Here is a 22,462-nt window from a genome sequence, read left to right as displayed (position 1 = left end):
CCTTGCTCTCCTAGCTAAGCCTGTCAGTTTAGGTTGATTGTCATTTCTTGATAGTTTGTTTTTCACCATACAGCTTCCATGTTCAGATGACAGATCAAGAGCTGCTACATGAGAAACTCAATGCATTAACAAATCTCTGAGCCCTTCACAGAAAACTTGATTTATGTAACTTTATTTCACTATAAATGAAGGAACAGGTAAAACCCATTAGTTCCACCAGATTTTAATTAGTGGTATCCAATTTTATTAATATTTTTTAAAAAAACATCTAGATTTTTTCCTTCCACTAACATCCCAATAAGTAAGACATACATTTGTGCTTGTAATGAGAAAAAATACCTCTATGGATGTTATTATTATTATTTTTTTAAAGATCTGTGTGTTGTTTGATAAGAAAATGATTTTATTAAGTTAAATTTGGAAGATAAATACAGACTCCATCTTTGTGGTGCTGAATGGTGACTTTTACTGGACTCTGGTTTCATTTATCTTATTTCACATCGAAATCACTAAATTATTCACCTCCTTCACAGGCTTTGTTCACTTTCAGCTTGTTTTACAGAGTGAGGAAGGAGGTTTTATGTTTTTCAGTATTATTGCGAATACATAAATATTTAGTCCAACTGACTGTGTTATTATAGCGATAGTAAAAATGTCGAATCACTGCCAAATCAAAATGCGCTGTTCAGCTGTTTACGGTGATAGTGGTTTGGATTTCATGATTGCAAAATGTGACCTTGAACTATAGCTAATTTAATATGAGATAGTGAGGGATGGGAATGAACTGTAAAATTTCAACACAGAGGTTCGAAGTCGATCTCCCTCTATCCAGATGTCGGATGTTCCAGCTCCGGCCTCCCTCTGACCGGCCTGTTGTTTCAGGCCCGGGCCCAGATGTAAACACAGCCCCGGCCTTTGTATTGGCTCGACCACCTCAGGAAACCTCTCCTGTATGGCCTCTCTGTGTCCCTAAACATGCTTATCCTATGGCCACTGAGGGATGCAGAGCTCTTCAAAGCAGAGCAAATATTTCACGAGAACCAGGAGTCTCAGGAAAGACTTCAGAGGGCGGTTTCATGTTTTGGGCCTGGTTTGGGGGGTCATGGCTAAAGGGGAGTGAGGGAATGTGATGTATATGCACCGGGTCTTCCTGTTCAGCTGTTCTAAAGGTCTGTTGATGAGAACATTTTGTTATTGTAAAGCCTTGATTTTGGGCTGTGGATGAACAATTCCTTCTTCCCACAGAATAGTTCTAGGTTTTTTCTTTTGTTTTAGGTGAAAAGTTGAGCTTGTGCATATTGTGCATAAAAGCATATTAACTTCTATGTTTAATTTCAGATCAACTTTGTGAAGGAAAAGTTCAAAGAGAATGAACAGGAATGGGTGCTGCTGGTTTGCATTGGAGCGTCGTCGGGGGTGGGACGACTTGCCTTTGGAAAGATCGGAGACCTCATTCCTGGTCTACGGAAGATCTACATGCAGGTGAGGAAGTTGTGGAATATGTGGGATGATGTTAGTCCTTTGTGTTTCTATGAATGCTGTAACATTATCTGGATTGCAAAAATATTAATTTAATTGAGCTTTCCCACAGTTTACGTCATTATAACAGGCTGCACCCCACTTCATGCATCGGCTGTAAACCTAACTTTAAACTTTTGTGTCGACACCTGAGGTTTAGAGTTCTGGAGCACCTCTGAAGTCTAATCAATGCTCTCCTTGTCAGTTTAGGTGGTTGCATGTCTTGGTAGTTTGCTTTACTCTTTCCATTTTCAGTTGACGAATTGAACAAAGCTTGATCAAATTGTCAAACCTGGAAAAGAAACCTCACCCTGCTTTAAACCTCGCCACCATTTTGTCCCCAACCTGTCTGCTGTGTTCCCTTGCACTAAATATAAATGCCTTTATTTTTACATTTTAATTGAAAACCATGCATCATTTTTCTTCCACTCATGATCAAAAGGTGAAAAAGTTCAAATTGTATCAATGGTTTTGGTAAGCACTCCAAAGATGATTTTTTTTCAAATCTTATTCAAAATATATATATATTTTTTTTGCTGCGTAACGTTATCATCTCCTACTAGTGTGGAAATTCAGTCTTTAATTATAAGGATAATTTATTTATAATTTATGGTTCAAACATTCATTTTACAAAATGCTTTATCTACTAAGAGGAGAAGCAGCTTTACTGCTGCCAGAGAATTACGTAGCTGCTTATTGGCACTGATTGTTCACTTCTGAGAAAACAGGAGGGGGTAAAGCACAACAGGCGGAAGCAAGAAGGGTTTATTTCTCCCTGGCGTACACACAGGAGCACAAAGTTTATGGACTGGCTCAATCTGACAGCATGATTTGCAGGCGTCATTTCATAATATTTACATATACAAGAAGAACTAGGCTGAGAAATATTTATTCCAAGTGAATTCTCTGCTGTCTGTAAATATTTGACTGCAAATAAAACACAAAAAGCATCTCATATTTGATTCTCTTCTGAGGAGACCTGGCCTGTAACTGGAATTCATGTACTTTTTATGTTTTCCGTTACACAAAAAACAAGTTTATTATATGTTTTGCGGCAGTTTCTTGTGAGTGTACAGTAGTTACAACCTTCTGTCATTCTCAGGTGGCAGAAATTGGCCTAGATGTCCCTAGAATAGCCCAGGAACTGTTTCCAGTGTCACTGTCTACAGTGAAAAGGCTTTAACGTGAACTCTGATTTAGAGGGTGCTGAACAAGAAAAAAAATGCCTGCACTAAAATAAACCACGTGTGAAATTCGAGACTGCCCACGTGAACGAGTCAAAAGTCATGGAGAAACCTTTTGGTCAGAGGAGACAAACTGAGTTATTTGGCCAAAATGACTTGCCGTGTGTTTGGAAGAGTCGCTTTAAAACTCAAGACCTTACTAACTGTCAAGCATGGTGGTGGTAGTATCAACCTGTGGGACTGTTTTGTTGCTCAAAAAGATGACCTCCAAATTCTTTCTATACTCCTCAAATTACGACAACATGACACTGACCCCAAACACAGTCAAGCTGTTTCTGGACTGAATGAAGCAGGTGTATATTACATTTCTGGAATAGCAAAGAATTCATAAAAACTGCCTTTGTGCCATCAAATCAACCAATTTAAATTAACTTTACCACTGCTGATGAACAGAGAAGTCACATGTCTTTGTTGATGGCTACACAAATGTAATGATTAATGTTGCTGTATTTATTTACTTAAGCCTGCATTTACAATGTTGAGACTACGAATTAAAGACAATCTACAAAAATTTGGAAATTAATAAATTAATTATTAATTAATAATTAGATACCTTATTATTTTAATTGGCTATGTGTTGTTTGTAAAATGTATTAAAGTTGAGTCACATTTTCCTATCACCTCTAATAAAGAAAAGTGACATTTAATCATAAAAATATACCTTTAAAACCTCATTATCGTCTGTCGCCATTTTGTCAGTATATAAATTGTATTTTAATTTGGTTAGAAATAGTGTGTAAAGTATGATGAACAGGGTGAGATTTTAAAGTTGGACAGCCTCGATATGTTTTTATCCACTGCTGAACCGTTCTTAGAGCGTCTTGCTTGTGACTATGAAGGGTTTAAAGCAGTGGTTCCCAAACTTTTTCTCCTGGGCCCCCCCTATGGCTTACAAATAGCTGTCTGGTTGAACGATGTGTGTGAGCGAAGGGGGTGAGGGGGGGATTCTTAGAGACTCCCTGTTATCCAGACGAACAAGGGGGGGAATCAACATTTTTGGGGACAAAATGAATTGTAGCTGAATATAGACAACAACACCAGCAGCCTACAAGCTACTTGTTAACAAGTTTAAGGTGCTGTATTGATATTAGCTAGCTAGTCGTCTTTTAGCTAACTTTACCTGCATCCAACAGCTTTACTCAACAGTCGGTTAGTTTGGGTGAAAAACTGAAAAGTTCTTTGCGTTTTGCTGGTTTGCTGCCATGATTCTAACCAATGGTGGAGAAAGTACGCAAAAAAGTAAAAGTACAAATACACAGACAAAAATGTACTCAAGTAAAAGTAAAAGTACCACATTAACATTTTACTTAAGTAAAAGTAAAAAAAGTACTGGCTTTTAAAAATACGTAAGTATTAAAAGTAAAAGTACTTGCTGATTAGTACCTAATTGCTAATATCATTAAGTGTACCGATCGTCTTTAATTTTAATACATCAGTAATGTGCCATTTTAATGAACAATGCCACAGATAAAGCATGTTTTTATTGTGTTTTTTCTGTAACATAGTTTAGACTTAGATATTTTATTCTATGCATCATAATTTCAGGGAGGGAAACATCTTGTCTCCTGTCCTAACATAGCATGAACTTCAATTATTTTTGCCACTAGTGTCAAAAATTATCTAAATAAAATAAATGCCACTAGTGGGATTTATTTTGAAAGAAATCCAACTGACAGTGGAGGACGTGAAACTAAGAACTAAGGAGCCACGTAGCAGAGTTGTAGTCTAGACCAGTGGTCCCCAACCCCCGGTCCGTGGACCGGTACCGGTCCGTGGACCAATTGGCACCGGGCCGCGCAAGAAATAGTGAAATATTTCCGTCTTATGTATTATTTGAGTCTGGAGGATCTTTTATTTTGAAAATCCTTTAACTGGATTCTCTCGGTTACTTGCGCGCCAACACTGAGGCCACAAGCAGCAAAATGAGTAAGAAACAGATCAGATGTCTTTGGAAAGTTTCTTTGCGAAGGGGAAAAGGCCCAGAGAAGAGACAGGAGAATGGATTTATCCCAGACCGGTAGGTGAGTCCCACATTACAAGCCGCTCTGCGTAACATGCTGCGACCAGCTGCTAATGAGACAATGAAGCTTCAAGCTGCTTCGCCACGTAGAGACCAAGCAGGCTGTGGATATAAGCAACACTTCGGGTATTATTGTCTCCCATCACTCCCAGATGGGACCGTCTCGTTGCAGAGAAACAAGCTCAGGGCTCCCGTTAGTCATTATCGTGAGTTGAAATTTTCAGGAAAGTAAAATGTTCGTTTTTGTGGCGCTTCTCTATCATATTTTGAAGGGATATATAAACGTTACCATAGCGACCAGAGTCAGAGCGTTTGGGCTGCGGTCGTGAATCTTAAGTCTGGTTTAGACGGAAAGATTTAAGAATGTCGGCCGATTCTCCAAACCTCTGTCACTACAGAGCTGATAAAAGTCCAACAGGTTCAATCGGTTTGTGTGTCCAAGGCAGGAGCAACACGAACCGATTCCAGTCACGAACATCCCGATTCCAGAGGATAATCCAGTAAGACCTCCAACATAGCGGGAATTTAGAATAACCAAACACGGATGACTATGCAGAAGCAATAGTTATAGTTTGTGGAGTCATTTTAAGAGATAAAAGACGTAATAAAAAGAAAAGGCGGTGGATGAAAGACGACGGGAGCAGCCGCTCTATTTGCTGCACTATGATTTGGAGGTGAATATGTTTTTTCACAGTTAACATTTTTAACAGAATAAACATAATAATGACCTTTAGATTTAATAATAAACATTTCCACATATAACATCCGATATCCACCGGACTCAGTTGCGCGATATGTCAGCTGTTTGGGATTCCCCTCTGTTCTTACGTCACTGCGCTTTTTGATTGGCTACCTGTCACATTCAACTGGTCGTATTTTTGTTCCCAGTCAGGAAAAAACCCCACAGGTTGCGATAAAAACTCCAAGACAACCCAAATTGGGTATATACAGGATTTAGCGGGAACACCCCCCAGGCCGCAACAAAATTTTCCAAGTCTTGACTGGTCCGCGGTAATAAAAAAGTTGGGGACCACTGGTCTAGACCACTGAGCCCAAGACCAAGACCAACACCCTGCGCTACATGACACAATAAAGTAAAGTTTACCTATCAAAATTGCTTCTCAAATTGATCTGAAAGATCCACATTCCCATAAAAACACCTAATTATTAAATACTAAGCTGAAATAAATGTAACCAGTATTAATTCAAACTCTTCTTTATTCTGCTTTGTTTCCATATCACCAACATGCCCCCCCCCCCCAACCTCCTGCCCCCTCTCCGGGCCACAGCAAAATTTTCAAGTCTTGACCAGTCAGCGATAATAAAAAGGTTGGGGACCACCGACGTAGCGGTTCCATTGATACTTTGCCCTATGCCTGTTAGGAGATGGAACCCAAATAACAAATAAAAATGGGTAGGGCGGTAAAGTGAAGGGGCCAATGGTTCCCTGGCCCCTCCTGTTATGCTGCGCAGATCACTGCCAGTTCAGACTTGTGGGAATAATGCATTTAGTGCCCACAGATTCTATTTCTTTTCATAGCGCATGCTCACTGCGTGCTATTATTAGCCCTAGCAACAGTTGCCATGCTTCTGACAATAATGTCATCAGCATGACTTCAAATGATGTCTGTGTCATGAGGCCCTTCTGAGGATGACGTTATGATGTCATAGAGTCCATGACATCACCAACTGATCAGTTAATTCTCTGATCAGTTAACACAAATCAGTTAACAAGTCAGTCAACACGAGATTCATTTGGAAGTTTTAGCTCAGCTAAATAAAGATGAACGACGAAAGCCCACAGAGAGAAATGGATGTGAGGCCTAAGGTCTCTTTTTGGACAAAAGTGAAAAAAACGTTGTCCAACAAAGTTCATCCTGGTCAAAGAAGCCCAGATTACAAAAAGAGAAACTTTCTCAGTGAACTTCTGTGGGAAGTGATTGAAAAGGCTGCAGATGGACCAACTCTGCATCTTGTCAGACAAACCTTTGAGGAACAACATAGCAAAATTTTGATCTTGCTTTTGAGAAAAACTGGAGATATAAATGTGGACGTACTCTCGGAAGTGTCAGAAGAGCTAGGAGAAAGGATTTTCCAGAGTGTTGCGAGAGATGCATTCCACTTTGCCAGTGGACTACATTTAATTGCACTACTTGATTACCCAGAAGGACACCAAGTTATTGTGGAAAAATTCAAAAAGCACCTGGAGAATCCTGTTCCTAAAAAGAAAATGTTAACGTCTACAAAAAGAAAGTTGAGAAATACATTTTTTCCTAATGAGGACTTGTACGCAGATGAAAACTGCCTGAGTGAGGATTATACTCAGGCAGCCATGGACCCTGAACAGTTTTTGAGGGACACAAACAGGATGGGTTTCAGACGTGGAACCGAAGACGAAAGGAGAGTTATGGTGGAAAATATTCTATGGAGATTGATTTATAAGTCTAGTTACAGATCTAGCTATGGGCATTACAAAAGGAACTCGCCTCCGAGACAGGACCCTCCTCCGAGACAGGACCCTCCTCCGAGTCTGGACCCGCCTCCGAGTCTGGACCCGCCTCCGAGACAGGACCCTCCTCCGAGACAGGACCCGCCTCCGAGACAGAACCTGCCTCCGAGACAGGACCCGCCTCCGAGTCAGGACCCGCCTCCGAGTCAGGACCCACCTCTGAGTCAGGACCCTCCTCTGAGACAGGACCCGCCTCCGAGACAGGACCCGCCTCCGAGACTGGACCCGCCTCCGAGTCAGGACCCGCCTCCGAGACAGGACCCTCCTCCGAGTCAGGACCCTCCTCCGAGTCTCGACCCGCCTCCGAGTCTGGACCCGCCTCAGAGACAGAATCCTCCTCCGAGACAGGACCCGCCTCCGAGTCAGGACCCGCCTCCGAGACAGGACCCTCCTCCGAGTCTGGACCCGCCTCCGAGACAGGACCCACCTCTGAGTCAGGACCCTCCTCCGAGACAGGACCCACCTCCGAGACTGGACCCGCCTCCGAGACAGGACCCGCCTCCGAGACTGGACCCGCCTCCGAGTCAGGACCCGCCTCCGAGACAGGACCCTCCTCTGAGTCAGGACCCTCCTCCGAGTCTCGACCCGCCTCCGAGTCTCGACCCGCCTCCGAGACAGAATCCTCCTCCGAGACAGGACCCGCCTCCGAGTCAGGACCCTCCTCCGAGACAGGACCCTCCTCCGAGTCTGGACCCGCCTCCGAGTCTGGACCCGCCTCCGAGACAGGACCCACCTCTGAGTCAGGACCCACCTCCGAGACAGGACCCACCTCTGAGTCAGGACCCACCTCTGAGACAGGACCCACCTCCGAGACTGGGCCCGCCTCCGAGACAGGACCCGCCTCTGAGACTGGACCCGCCTCCGAGTCAGGACCCACCTCCGAGTCAGGACCCGTCTCCGAGTCAGGACCCGCCTCCGAGTCTGGACCCGCCTCCGAGTCTGGATCTGCGTCCGAGTCAGGACAGACCTCCGAGACAGGACCTGCCTCCGAGTCAAGACAGACCTCTGAGACAGGACCTGCCTCCGAGTCAGGGCATGCCTCCGAGTCAGGACCTGCCTCTGAGTCCTCATGCCTAACGGTGTTTTCAGAATTTTTCTCACCAATGGAGTGACACGTTGTCTGAAGAGTCAAAACTGGATGCGTTTCTTCAGCAGAACTTCACAACTTACGAGAGTGGATGATTATGGCATTAAGAGTGCTTACAAGTTTTCAATCTGAGAATACCGGAAACCTTTCGTCATCTGTTGTTACAGTCAGAGCAAGGTGGGTAGAGCGTACTGAAGAGTCAGAATGGGGGGCAGAGGGAATGGTGGCGGACTGGGGGGCTAGAGTGTAATTAGAAGGGTTTCGAAGAAGAAGGAGAGACGGTGGCGGGCTGACGTATCGTTAGAGGGGTGTGGCCGTGGGGGAAGCGAAGAAGGAGGGAGCGATGGAGAGACATTGAGGGGGGGCTAGTGTACCATTAGAAGTGTGAGGGGTCGAAGAGGGTGGGGCTGGTCTAGCGTACCGTTGAGTGCTGGGGGGCCGGACGGACGGCGTATTGCAAGAAGGGGGAGGAGGTCTGGCTGTAGAAGGAGGGGGGCGAAGGAAAGATGTTAATCCCCCGATCCTCCTATAAATGCTATAATTAACGCTGTTGTAAACAAATATTTTAGTAATCAAGTAATCTATCGATTATTCTTACGATTAATCGAGTAATCGTATAAAAAAATTTAACAAAATAAAGTATTGGTAAATCTGGCATAACAGCAGTGCTACTATCGGATATCAATATCAGTCCAATTTTTCATTTTTGAGCTTCCCTAACAGTTACTTTTTTGTAGTTTAGAAAACTAACCTGCAATAATAACAGCTCGCTTTCAAAGTTGACTTGAAGAGAAGTTATACAAAAATCTGAAATTATTTTTAATTTAATAAAAAGAGGCAGGCACACAAATACGCTTATTAAAAATTTCTATGATCCAGCTTTTACTTTATGTCTTCATCTTCAGTCAGTTTAATAGATGAACTCTCACGTTGCCCCATACCTGTCAAGCTTTGAGTTTGAGAATATGGGAAATGTCGCCTGAAGTGGTGGTTCGCCATAATTTAAGAGTTTGTATATGTTAAATTACGGGAGAAAAAACTGTTAAATTACAGAAAAATTCTGCTGAAATTCCGTAAAAAAACAGAAAATGTATTGGCAGAAAATTACCAGGACATTTCCCTGTTTTTTTACGGAAGAATTTGAAATAAAATACTGTTAAATTACGGGAAATTTCTGACGGAAATTCTGTAAAAAAAACCTGAAAATATCCTGGCAGAGTTACCAGGACATTTTCTGTTTTTAAAAAAATATATTTTTCTGAATTTCCATCAAAATATTTTCCATAATTTAACAGTTTGTTATGTCATATTTACCAATATTTTGTTAACCCAAAACTGAAATCCTCTATCTTTTTACTCAGTCTTTTGTGTTATATTCACAAACATTTTTTTAAGAACCTTGGACATTTCCAAATACTTTTGTCTTCCAAACCATTGAAGTCTGTATTCTATACCATATATTAATTATAGTGTAAAATATATTAAAGTTAATGTATTTAATATATTCTTAACATAATTTTTAAACAAAACTAAATTCTAAGTCCACAGTAAATGTAGTTGTAGAACACAAAACACTTAGTTTGAAAGTAGCTCATTATGCAAAGTGCTGTAAAAATTCTACATTCTACAATCAATTTGCAGACTTTATTTTGCAATTTAAGACCATAAATTGACATGTCATCTAGTCTTTATAACTAAGCTTTACTATTGTTTATTAAGAGCTAAACAAATTCTTGAGCTTGCTTCTGTACATCACAACTAATTTATTGCATTTTACTATATAAATTTTCAACGTATAAATTAAATGTAAAGCAGTCTAGACTCTAGTCTTTGAAGTCAATTAAACAATTTTGCTATTACTATAAGATGGAACATAAAAAAAAATACTTTTGAACATGAATCATAGTTGCTTGTTTCTGTATTTATCATCAAACATAATTTCCCAGAGAACAAAAAAGCCATGTGAATAGAAATTATTTTCACAGGTGTCTACGAAAAATGCAATGAATGGACATTCAACTTAAAACCGGTAGGCCTAACAGCAGCCAATCAGAGTGGCAAAATATTCTTGTTCTTTGCCATTTTCTAGTTGTTAAATATTCCACAAAATGACCTAATAAAAGATGTACAACATGCCAGTTTAAACTTTGAACTATTTGCAAAATGACAGTGTTCTGCAACATTAAAACATGGGTAGAACTGTAACTACATTAATCATAGCTCTTTTTCTCTTCAGTGTTTCTGTCAGTTTCTGGTGGTGCAGCTCTGTGCTGCCTTCAGGAGAATGGGACATCAGAGTATCATCCATAAAATTTCACACACATGGCATTCACTGTCCAAACCAGAACTTTCAGTGGAAAAACAAAAGTTTCAGGTCCTTTTAATGCCGTACAAATATGAGACAGAAACATGGATTATATCTTTATATAGACCTGTCTATTGATTATATAGTTTTACTGGAGAGAAATTACAAAGAACAAATCTGATTCTTAATCAAATCCTAATGAGTCAAATAGAAAGTGTCATGGAGTCATCAGCCTCATGACATTAACACTGACATGAAAAATTATATTGAAGAAATAAATATATCAAATCTAATTAAAAACATAAATAAGTGATAAGTTATTTACTGTTATGGTCTGTAAGATATATTTATTCTCAGTATAAGATGTGGTCTCAACAAACCCATGACATTTCAACAATATTATTTTACCTTTTATCTGGAAATAGTGTAGGTTTATTCTTGCCATACAGTCCTCTGGATTAATTATTGCTCCAAAGGTCTTGCCATACCAACTTATTCCTCTGTTTACTTTAGTTTCTTAGTTTATTCTTGCATTTTGTTCTTCATTCATTTCCATTTAGTTTTCTTTGATTAGTATTATCCTCTCTTGGTTTATTGCTATGTCCACTTTAGTTTCTTTCTTGTTGCTAGATTTATTTGATCGTTTATTGACGCTATCCATCAGTAATCTTCACTCATCACCTGCTGCGCCGCCTAATCGTCATGTGTTTAACATCATTTGTTGATTTTTTACTGTGCAGTGCCCCACAGTTTGGAAACCTCTGGTTTAATGTGACACTTTTAGCTCATTGTGAATAACACACAGCCTCTCCTTCTCTCTTCACAGTACTATTGTCACAGACCCAGACCTGGAGCTTACTTAAATTAGGCGGTATTAAGTGACTGAAGGAATCTGAGCTAACTAACGCTTAAAGCGCTGATAAAAATACCACAGAGCCTTCAGACCTCATGATGTGGTTCAGAGATTTCCTCAGATTTGGACTGCTTTATCCAAGAACAAAGAGCTTAACCAAGAGAGTTAGTTACTATTAATTTTCTCTTCCAGGTGGCGTCCTTTATGGCCCTGGGCCTCATGTCCATGATGATTCCTCAGTGCGCGGTGTTCGAGGGGCTGGTGGTGGTGTGTGTGTTCCTGGGGCTTTGTGATGGTTGCTTCCTCACCATGATGGCTCCCATCGCCTTTGAGCTGGTGGGCCCCATGCAGGCCTCTCAAGCCATAGGTTACCTTCTGGGCCTTATGTCCCTCCCAATGACGGCAGGTCCACCAATTGCAGGTGCGAGTTGTTTATTTCTTTATTTCACTTCTGAGTGGTAATATGTATTCTATAAGGAACGCATTGTTGCAAAACCTAAGCTGACTGCCGTTTACAGGAAAAACTTCCACACAAGGGAAGACAATAGGTCGGAAGTAAAGGTAAAGTGGGACAAATGCCCTGCTGCTTATACAATGGATTGCATTTATAGACATTTGGGACTGAGGCCAACTGCAGCCTTCTTAAAGGATTTGTGTTGAGGTTTAAAGCACAAACAAGGTCGGAAGTCAGCCCTCGGAAGTTGCTCCTCCTATGTTTCCTGAAATTTTAACCACTAAAAACTAATTTGATGACTCAGGTGTGGTTTTACTCTGTCTTGCAGGTCTCTAGGTCCAGATACAGATTTTACGTTCTGCTTAAGCACATAACTGAGTCTGACTTCAGATGATAAACCTTCTTATGTAAAATTTCTTTGTAACTTTACAGCAAACTATTGATGTAAATCCTAAAAAGCTGTGGCAGCAATTTAAATTCAGATGTTTTAATATGACTAAAATGTATTCATTAGTGACTTTAGTCACTTGGAACCATCTGAAATGATTCTCCGTTGCTTAAATACACACAGTGTTCCCCTGTTCTGCTGAAATAAAAGGTCCAGCTTGACGGGGGTCTAGTCTGAATGAGGACAATTATTGCACCGAAACGTTTAAATGTTGTTCCGCTCTGTTGTCCAGGTTACCCATTCTCTATTAACTCATGGACCCGACTGCACCATTGATGTTTGCTGCTGAATCGTTTTGTGCAGAAGAGCAAGCCACTGAAAAAAGCTGCTGAAGTTCTGCTTAAACTTTGCTGACAAACGACAGGGCCTCATTTTTACGGTCTACCTCTCTGAGCTTGGATGGGTTTGGAACAAAATACTTGTTAAAAAGCTGTCTGACAAATCCATATTCAAGATATCATACAATAGGAAAGAAAAGTCGATTTGGTGTGTTCAACAAGACAACTTGAACAATCAATCAATCAAATTTTATTTGTATTGCACATTTCAGCAGCAAGGCATTTCAAAGTGCTTTACATCAATAAACACAAAAGTACAGAGTTATGCAACATTGAATAAACAATTAAAAACAGTAATATTCCCGCCAAGTCAAAGTTCTACCCTTCGAATTGGCAGAAAAAAAAAAAAATGTGAGGGGGACTCCAAACCGCTCCCCTTTTCATAACGGGAGGACCCAACCCGCACCCCTTTTCAGCAACGGGGGGGACTCCAACCCGCTCCCCTTTTCAACAGTGGGTTGGACTCCGACCCGCTCCCCTTGATGTGAGAATAATGTGCCTTGCATGAACCAAGAGTTTTTGACATCCTGTTACTCCTCTTAGCAACGTAGCTGAAACTGAGTCAGATTGAATGGAGAGCATCTGTGAATGTCAACTTTGCAAATTTCGCCAGAGATTTTCATCTGGATTCATTTTTGGGCTTTGACTGGGCCATTCCAGCAAATAGTTACGCTTTGATTTAAACCATTTGTCCTCAAGTTGCGATGAAACAAAAATCATGTTTCATTTTAATCCCATTTTACCGAATCACCTTCTTCTACATTTTTGCTGAGTTCAATAAATGACTTGCAGTAAACCATAGTTCAGCTCAATTTAAAAATATTTTAATTATCCCAAAAGAAAACAGAAATTGTCACATCTCATATCACCTAAGTATCTTAAGAGAGAGTAATTGTGGATGCTGATTCTGGCAGCAGTCAGTCTTTCAAAGAATCAGAAGAAGCTTCTGATTGAAGACACTTTTGTTACTCATGATATGTTAACAACTCAATTTCTGGGCAGCAAAGACAATGTTTCACAGTAGCATGTCTTGGATGACTCCATCAAATGTTAGCAAATACTGCTAATCCACCTCATTTGCTTTTGCCCCTCCCCTTTAAATCTGTGTCTGGCTGTAGAGATTTAAAGAGGATTTCTTTTGACTTTGCTTCAAGAATGGCTTTCTGTTTGCTTCTCTGACATAATAGCACAAGTAAAAGTTATCCCCTTGAGAGATTCTCTCATCTGAGCAGCGTGTCTCTGCAGCTGCTACGTATCCTTTCCATTTATAGATGATGGATTGAACCAGTCAAAACTTGGTTCTATAACTTAATTTTAATCTTCAGGATGTTGCTTGTTCATTAAAGTTATTTACAGAAACACTGAATTCACCATTATAAGCTACACAAATGCTCAAGGGGTATTTATAGATTTCCAAGAACATATGTGGAAAAAATTAGCAACAAACAGCACAAAATAAGCCTTCAAGTCTTCCCATCCCAAAACTTTTGAAATATTTCCTTACTTCTTTAAGTAAACAGTGTTTAATATTCTCTTGTGGATCTATTCACAGGTCTTCTTCATGGCTACTTTGGCGACTACACAGTAGCTTTCTCCCTGGCTGGGGTACCTCCTATGATTGGGGGCGTGGTGCTGTTTTTTGTGCCCCTGATCCACCGCAGGATCCAGCAAAACCAGGCGTCGCCTGAGGAGACGTCGACGACTGCCCACATGTTGCCCACCACCCCACCTGCTGGGGAACCCAAGAGCTGCTCCAACGGAGAGATCCTGCCTGGTTATACAGACGTAGAGACACACATCTGAGTCGCGTCTTACAAAGGTAACCCCTTTTTTAAACCCGCAAGTGTTAATAAGAAGCTTTTTAAAAAATTTTTTACAGTATTTGTTTCTTAGTTTTGGTTTTCTGTTTGTTTTCACAGGGATTCAGCCCACCAGCACTTTTTTCATCCCTTGAATCGCCTGTATCGCTCACAGAAGTCTCACCTTTGGACTTCATTTCTGGTTTACCTTTAATCTCTAACCCTTCCAAATCTCTGCCGGTTGTTTGCTTTTTTCTTTCTTTCTTTTTTTGTGCAAAGAAAAGTTCAGAAGCGCACGCCAGCCAGAACCAGCATGGAGGGCCAGAAGATGGGGGTTGAGCGCTGGATGAACGCAACAAATTCTCAACGAGAAGAGTTTTCTCATCAGAACTGTGTGAAAACACACAAACCTCCAAGGAGGAGGGGGAGAAGAGAGATCAGCAGTAGATTCATTTATCTTACAATCATTTTATTTTTTAGTCTTTTAAATAAATTCATTCTTAACATGAAAAGCTAGACAAGAGATGCATTTTCTATGCAATCTCTGCAGTTTCTATGTATTGAACCTCGTACATATATGTTGAGAGCGCATCCATTTTATCTAGTTTGTGTTGCCTAAACAGTCTTACTTTCATGGGTTTCTAGCTTATTCTGCAGCGTCTGCTTTCTTTCCAAACCACCAGTAAACGGGCTATTCCTCTCACAGATGAGCCACTAAACACAATCACCTCGTATTAGCTGCAGACAACTTTTAGGTCCTGACCTTTACGCTGTAGGAGCAGGTGGGGTCAGAATCGTCAGCAGAGCGTCTTCGATCTCCTCTTTCAGGAGACAGATGTGTAGATCTGGCAGCTGGTAGTATGTTACATGTTTGTTTTCGGTTTTCTCTTTTCAATTTTGATCCGTTCCTTCTCACTGCATGGGTACAAGTTTAGTTTTACAGTCAAATGTATAATAGGTTGAGCATATTATTGATATGTAATCATCAAACCTTCCGCTGTGCTGTCTTTTCTACGTTTAATAAGGTGCTAGATAAATCTGCTTTCACTATGTTTCTGATAGCTTTGAAAAATAATCAACTGTTACTTTATTTTGCTGCTTTAGTGTAAAGGAATTCAATTATGGAGTTGTTAAGAGAATCTAGTATTCCTTCAGTAATCTTTTTTTATTTCCAATACTTTAGAATAATGTTAAAGTTGAAACATTTTCTTTTTTAAATGCGTGTTACTGTTCGTGCACACACAAGGTTAATTACTGATAGACATCTGAGCTACAATAGTGTAACATTTATAGATCAGTAAATAACACTAATCACCTGTTGTGATACTTTTCAGTGCATTTAAAAACATAAGATTACTCAACTCTGACTTTTAAACATCATATATAATAATTTTACACCTTCTCCTTTTGAGCTGTGTTTTGAATTGTTGCTTTTAATGGCTAAATTCATTTTTATGACCTAAATAGAGAAATAATATGGAGAAAAGAAAAACGAGAAAAAAAATGAGAGACAAAAGTTACCAAAGACTGATATTGTTACTTCTGTAACACCAAACTGGCATTGAAACAAACAATATCCACTCAAGACAATAGAACGGTATCCTGAGATACTCATCAAACCGTCACCCTATGAAGGGATTCTAAAGCCCTCCTGTGACCCCCTTCTACCTGTAACCTGCAGGATTGCGGCAAAAACTGTAATTGTAAACACTAAAATTCTGTCAGGATTAATTTTACATATTTAAATTTTTCCTCTGGTTCTGACCAGTCCTGCTACTACAATGCAAACTATCACCAGAGTACGTTATATTAGCAAACCATGTAGTTTTATTTCTGAATAATTATATTTCACTGATTTGTTTTTTTTTTCTTTTTTATGTTTTATGCTTCTAAAATATAAAATATGCCCTTTAGGCAGTCAAAGGAAAAATAGCAGGTGGTATGATGTCAGCTCAGCTCACACAATCCTGTCAACATTAATTTTGAATAAGAAATATGTTAGAACATATAATAGTCTGTGGTTTGTGTGACAATCAAATCTGAAGAGCAAAACATGATGTATGTTCCTTTCAGAAGTGACTCCATAACTGCAGAAATGCCCTGAACGTAACAAAACTGGTTTTCTTTGCTTGTTTTCGATGTGAAGAATTTCGCCCAAATTCTTCACATCTAAACGTGGTTCCTGATTGTCTGAAAGGAAAAACCCTTGTCCACAACAGAACACAAAAGTTCCGATCCACTGCAGTCGTGACCACCGCAGTGTTACTCATTAGTTTAAGGTTGAGGCTGGTTAGAGTGCGCCAGCTGATTATTTTGATTGCAGATGTCTTGTAATGATGTTGCCAAACGAGCCAAGCTTGGGCCGTTTCTTAGATAATTGCATTAATTTGCGGCTTTTCATTAGACTCACTGGAGGGCACAGAGTATTGTTGAGGCAGTAATGAAACACATCATCACACCCCTGGCGACTCTTAACAGGGCAGTTTTGCAGTTATTTCTCTCACTGGGACCACCTGCTTCTGCTGTGCTGTAAACTAAAACGTGAAGCCAAGCTGCACCGCTCAAGCATTGTGATCGGATAGAAACAGGAACAGCAAAAGGTGAAGTGGGGAAAAGGGAATGCTGTGGTGCTCAGCTAACTTTCCCTATTTGTTTAGATTTTGTTATCATCAGGCCTGCTGCTGTGCTGTGACAGTGTGCAGCCGGAAAGTTACTCAAACCTCATCTCTTGAGAGGTTTCCTGCTGGCTTTGCCAGACGACTGACAGTTCCTGGACTCTTATACCTCAGTAATCAAATGTTCCTCAGCAGTCCAGTTGAACATCATGCTGACATTTTCCGTCTCTAGTATTTATCTGTGTGTGTGTGTTGTATTTCTGTTTTGTGTGAGCCACAGTTAGGCCAAATGCCGTTCACTGATCATGCCAACATTTACTTCCAACATTTTTGTTCTTCCTCTGGACTTTCCCATTTATTAGCTCTCAGTTTTTACTTTTATGTTCACAGTTTAGATGTCCCTGCTATTTGTCTGTAGGTTTTTTTAATGTCCTTTTGCTAAAGAAACCTTTGGATAAATGTCAAATATCCTTAAATGAATCAATAGAAACACTCGACTCTAAAGACAGCAGATCAGAAACACTGGTTTGTCTAAGTTTTTAAGCTTTGGGGTTCCTTTAAACTGAGATTTTAAGCTATGCACCTAATGTTTTAGAAAACTACGTTTATTATATCTTTAAGGAAATGTCCTTCTGTTTGTTGTGAGTTTTTTAAAGTTTTTTTTAAAGTTTTGTGGTTAAACAAAATTGCAGAAGATGCTGCCTATAAAAGCTGCATGAAAACCGCATAAGTAAACAAATGCCCTTTGCAGATTTTGTTTTTTTTTTTGTTTCGATTGTATGAAATATTTTTATTGAAATAAATACAGAAGTGCGTTGATACTTAGCTCCTGCACTGAAGCAAAAATATTCAATTATTGTTGGAGTTAAACATTGCACTTAGTGATCCCTGTAAGTAAAGCAGGGCCCTCTAAGGTCACACATTGTGGGAAATGTTTGGGGGTGTTATAGTTGTCCAAAGGGTCAAATCGTCTGGCAGCCATAAAGGAGGACATTGAGATGAAACCAGCTGCCAATTAACAGGTTGTACAGATTCTGTTTATATATGGTCTGAGTGGTTATTGTTTGCCCTGTTTTATAATGACTTTGTCGTCACTTTGTTGGTCAGCAGCTTTTACCTCTGTCTTTTTATGCAAGTCGTTTCTTGTTTTGCAAAGGACTAAAACCAAGTGGTGATGCATTAACCTGTGAAAACCCTTGAGTGGAAATCTGCCTTACATTAACTGTGTCATTAGCAGGTGGTCAAGCTGCACACCAGAACAGGATTTGCTTTTAGCTTTGAAGAATCCCTGCATGTCCTCCCTCAATGTGACTTTTTACAAATTAAAAGTAATCAGACTTTACTTTCACCTAGTTCCTAGAACCAACCAGGTGCTCCTTGTTTTTTATCAACTACTGTAGATTTAGAAGAGGAAACGGACTGATTCGATGTAATTTCTAATGGTTTATGAGTTATCCTTTGTTGCTGTTTGCATTGAAAGTGCTGGCAGGAGGTTTGCTGTGCTGGCTTATTTGTGGAGATTAGAGCTAATATATAATGGTGAAGGAACGGAGTGGATGTAGATTGATAGAAAGCATTTGGATGGCTGAAGGTGTGTGTGAGTTTTAGTTTGCCAAAGTTCTTTTTTGTCTATGCAGCATCACTGGTCCTGTTACTCTGACCGCTGAATTCTGAATACTCCTAATGATACGGTGCCTTAAAAATGTGTTCTTGCTCTTGCACTTTATCACATTACAACCACAAACATTAGTTTTATGTGACAGACCAACACAAAGTGGTGTACAGACTAGAGCTGCAGGTGTTTATTGTGACATCACTGCCAGAGACGACTGTCGATTTTCTCAGCAAAATAGCTCAAGCTCAGTCAGATTACATGGAGAATGTTTGCAGAAGTTTTTTCTCAAGTCTTAGTAATTCCCAATTGAATTTAACTCAAGCTTTGATTAGGCCATTCTAACAAATATGGTGGCTTAATCATCTATTGGTCAAATTCATAGTCACTGTTCAGAAGTGAATCTCACATTTTTCCCATCCTCTAACAGGTGTTCCTCCATGGGGTTGTTTGTGTTGCCCACCAAAGATGTGTATCCCACAGCATGTTGCTGCCACCACGTTTCACACTGACAAGGGTGTGTTTGTTGTTTGAAACGTCCAAACAGATGTTTATGTTTTGATCTAAGCCATAGATGTCTCCATTCAGTTGATCCAGATCTCCTACGCCACCGTGTTACACCGGTGGCATAGTGTGTCCTTTTCTGTTGTGTCAGGTTTGATGTCTGACCGTGTCTTGGTAGGCTTCAGAGTTCTGCCATACTATTTCAAGATCCTGGTGGATTCTGTTTGCTTATTAGGCAACTTTTGGTTGGACCGAACCTCATGTAGTATCAGAGTAAAAAAGACTTTAAACCACAATTCTCGTATTTTTGCAACATTTCCCAATCACTGTTCTCTGTTGGTCTGTTGTATAATATTCCACTGAAATACACTGAGGTTTGTGGTTGAAACAAAAATAAGTGCGGAAAGGTTCGAGGAGCCTGAATACTTTTGCAAAGCACTGTAAATCTTTATTCAGCATTCAAAGCTACGAGCTGCAGTAAATGCGCACAGCGGGGCCTCTTGTTTCACTAAAATGAGCTCCAAACACTAATACTAGTTTTTATGATAGTTTTGAACATGTGTTTTTCTAATTAATAAGTACCCAGGCTTCCTTTCTTTGCACTGTTCAACCACACAGTCTGCAGGTTGAAGCCTCGGTGAGGCGTGTGGGAGGTATAATTCATGCTCCGTTTGATGTGAGACGGGGTAAAACCTCCCTAAGGCACAATCCCCAGTTGTTGCATCGCTCTGAAATTCATGCTAAACAGTTCTGGCGAACTTGAAAGAGTTCGAGCTGTATGTTTAAGCAATTAATCTGTTGTTCTTATTTAAAAGCGGCCAGAAGGAAGAAGCTGGCCTCTTAAGTTTCATCTCATTATCGGCCTCACTGGCTTGAAGTGAGTCCAGACTTTTCTGTAACAGCCCGGTCTTGTTATTCTGCCGTGCAGCGTGCCATTCCCCTGGACTCCTCTGACCTCAGTCTGCTTTACTTTTTGACTGGTGTGCTTTACCTCACTACCAAACCACACAAACACGTGAAACCGATAGCTGAAGGACCGATTGTTAGAAATCTGAGCCATGATACACAACATGTCTGCACCTCATAGACTGCCGGACTTCCAGCAAGAATACTCTGTTGTGTTTTTGCCAGTAAAGATCTGAATTTCTGAATACCGTTTGAACCTTTCTGTGTCTTTCATATGTACCAGAAACTACAAAGTTTTTATACGTGTGTTGCCATTATTCCAGTTGCAGATGTGCTTTCACAGCTACCGTTTGGTGTCGCTGGTTGTTGTTGTTTATGGTCCTACGTTTATGTTCAGCCCAGGCCTTCCCGCAGCCTTACATGTTGAAATATGCAGAGACTTTCAGTGCAGAAGTCTGTTAAGCTTTCGTTCTCCGTAAACTCCAGCAGGTTGCTGAAACTAAGCCTCTTTTGCCTCTCCGCACTTTGCAAAGCTGCAAGCTTCTGTCCCACACCAGCTCTACTGTTTCATCCTTTTGTTTAATCCAATGTACAGCATGATCTATCATGGTCAGTGAGCACATTAGATTGGGAATTTAAGTCATGCTGCTAGGAAAAATTGTCTTTGTGTTTTGTTATAATTTTGAATCCTCATCAAAAGTCACGTTTTTTTTTTCTATTAAACTTTCGATAAAGTGTAAAATTGGATCTTCTGTTGTCATTACTTTGGTTTCATGTGTCATCCAGATTAAAAGGTTTATTATCCATACCTGCAGTGCATCTGGAAAGTATTTACTCTCACGCTCAGTCTTTTTTCCATTAAAGGGTAGGTATCATGTATTTTCGAGGCACATGGTGCCATTTTACAGCTCAATCAAGTAAATATATTACATTAAATGACTGCAGTTTTTTAAAAATAAAAATGGTACTGTGTCATTAAGAAGCTCCTGCTCTTTCCGACACCCCACCTTCTGCACATCATCACAACAAGGTTTCTCCATTAAGCCTTTAGCAACGTTCTTAGGAACGTTGGGCTGAGTAGTTTTAGTAATAAAATCAACAAGCTCACAGTTCCACCAGTTGTTTGCTAATTGCTGCTGCTAGTCTGGAGGAGCCTGGAGACTTCAGCTCCAGGAGGAGCTTTGTGGAAAAGACCTCACTCGGTCTCCCTAAGCGTTTTGCACATCCGATTGGCTATCATGGGAGATTTCTGAAACACATATGAATCAGTCAAAGCAACTTTCTGGGTATGTTTTTATGACGTAATAACCTTGTGACATGATAAAAAGATTTAAAAAAATATTTGATTTTGAATACCTCCCTTTGAATGTAGCTCCCTTTTCCAAATTCTGCACAAAATACTCTATAATGAGAAAGTGGAACCGTTTGAAATTTTGAAAAGTTTACCCAACAAAAACAAAGGAAAACCTACATTTCCACTGTCTTTACAAAATACTTTGTTTAAGCTGCTTTGGTAACTTACAATCTTTGCCACAAATGTCAATCATCTATCTGTTCTTTCCAGAACTTGTCCATCAGGTTAGATGCAGAGCATTATCGGATTGTAAGTTTCAGATCACCAGAAATGCTCATTTGGGTTAAAGTTTTGGGTTCTACCTCAAAACAATGTTGGATCTTGTTTGGTTTCCTCCATACATGCCATGAACCTTGGCATCCAGACCAAAGTGTTCAGTTTCCCATTCATCAAACCAGGCAGTTCAGTTTCTCTTTGAAAACCTCCAGATCATTCAGTCATTACCGGGACGGGAGTTTCCGTCTGATTACTCTGCAATTCAGGTTTAATTGGTGAGTTGTCCTTCTTTCCACACAGGAACGTTGATTCTCTGTCAGGACGACAGAAAACTAGAGGGGAGTTTTTCCACATGTCCAGCCACCTGATTGTACCACAGGTGGGCTCAAGTCAAGTTTGAATCAGTGGACGTAGCTCAAGTTTTAGTGTTTTAATCCATTGTCAAAGGCTGTGAAACCATAAAATATGTATAACACATGGGATTTTTGTTTTTTGCCTTTAATAAAATGACTAAATTATCAGATTTTTCTCTTGTAGAATTCAACACAAAACCCTTTGGAAATAAGTCTGGAACATAAAATACAGAAAAGTGAAGTGCTCTGATTGCTTAAACGTTTTCCGAAGACTGATTCAAACTTCTGCTCTGCTTCAGATGCATGGTGAATGTGCGTTCAGAAGTA

The 22,462-nt window shown here is 40.2% G+C and overlaps 1 protein-coding gene across 1 annotated transcript in view; it reads left to right on the top strand.

The window, feature by feature from the left end:
- slc16a2 (solute carrier family 16 member 2) overlaps positions 1–21,020 on the top strand; it is a 35,849-nt gene extending 14,829 nt beyond the window's left edge. Inside the window, exons 4-7 of the mRNA XM_008420387.3 lie at positions 1,339–1,482; positions 11,729–11,957; positions 14,329–14,595; positions 14,696–21,020. Of these exons, the coding sequence (XP_008418609.1) occupies positions 1,339–1,482; positions 11,729–11,957; positions 14,329–14,579 (624 nt within the window). The 3' untranslated portion in view covers positions 14,580–14,595; positions 14,696–21,020. The remainder of the gene's footprint in view (positions 1–1,338; positions 1,483–11,728; positions 11,958–14,328; positions 14,596–14,695) is intronic.
- The last annotated feature ends 1,442 nt before the right edge of the window (positions 21,021–22,462 follow it).

The sequence above is a fragment of the Poecilia reticulata genome, chromosome 10, assembly GCF_904066995.2.
Source record: "Poecilia reticulata chromosome 10, P_reticulata-male-v2, whole genome shotgun sequence".
Taxonomy (NCBI): domain Eukaryota; kingdom Metazoa; phylum Chordata; class Actinopteri; order Cyprinodontiformes; family Poeciliidae; genus Poecilia; species Poecilia reticulata.
The sequence above is the reverse complement of the archived record's forward strand: the minus strand, read 5'-3'. Positions and strand labels throughout refer to the sequence as shown.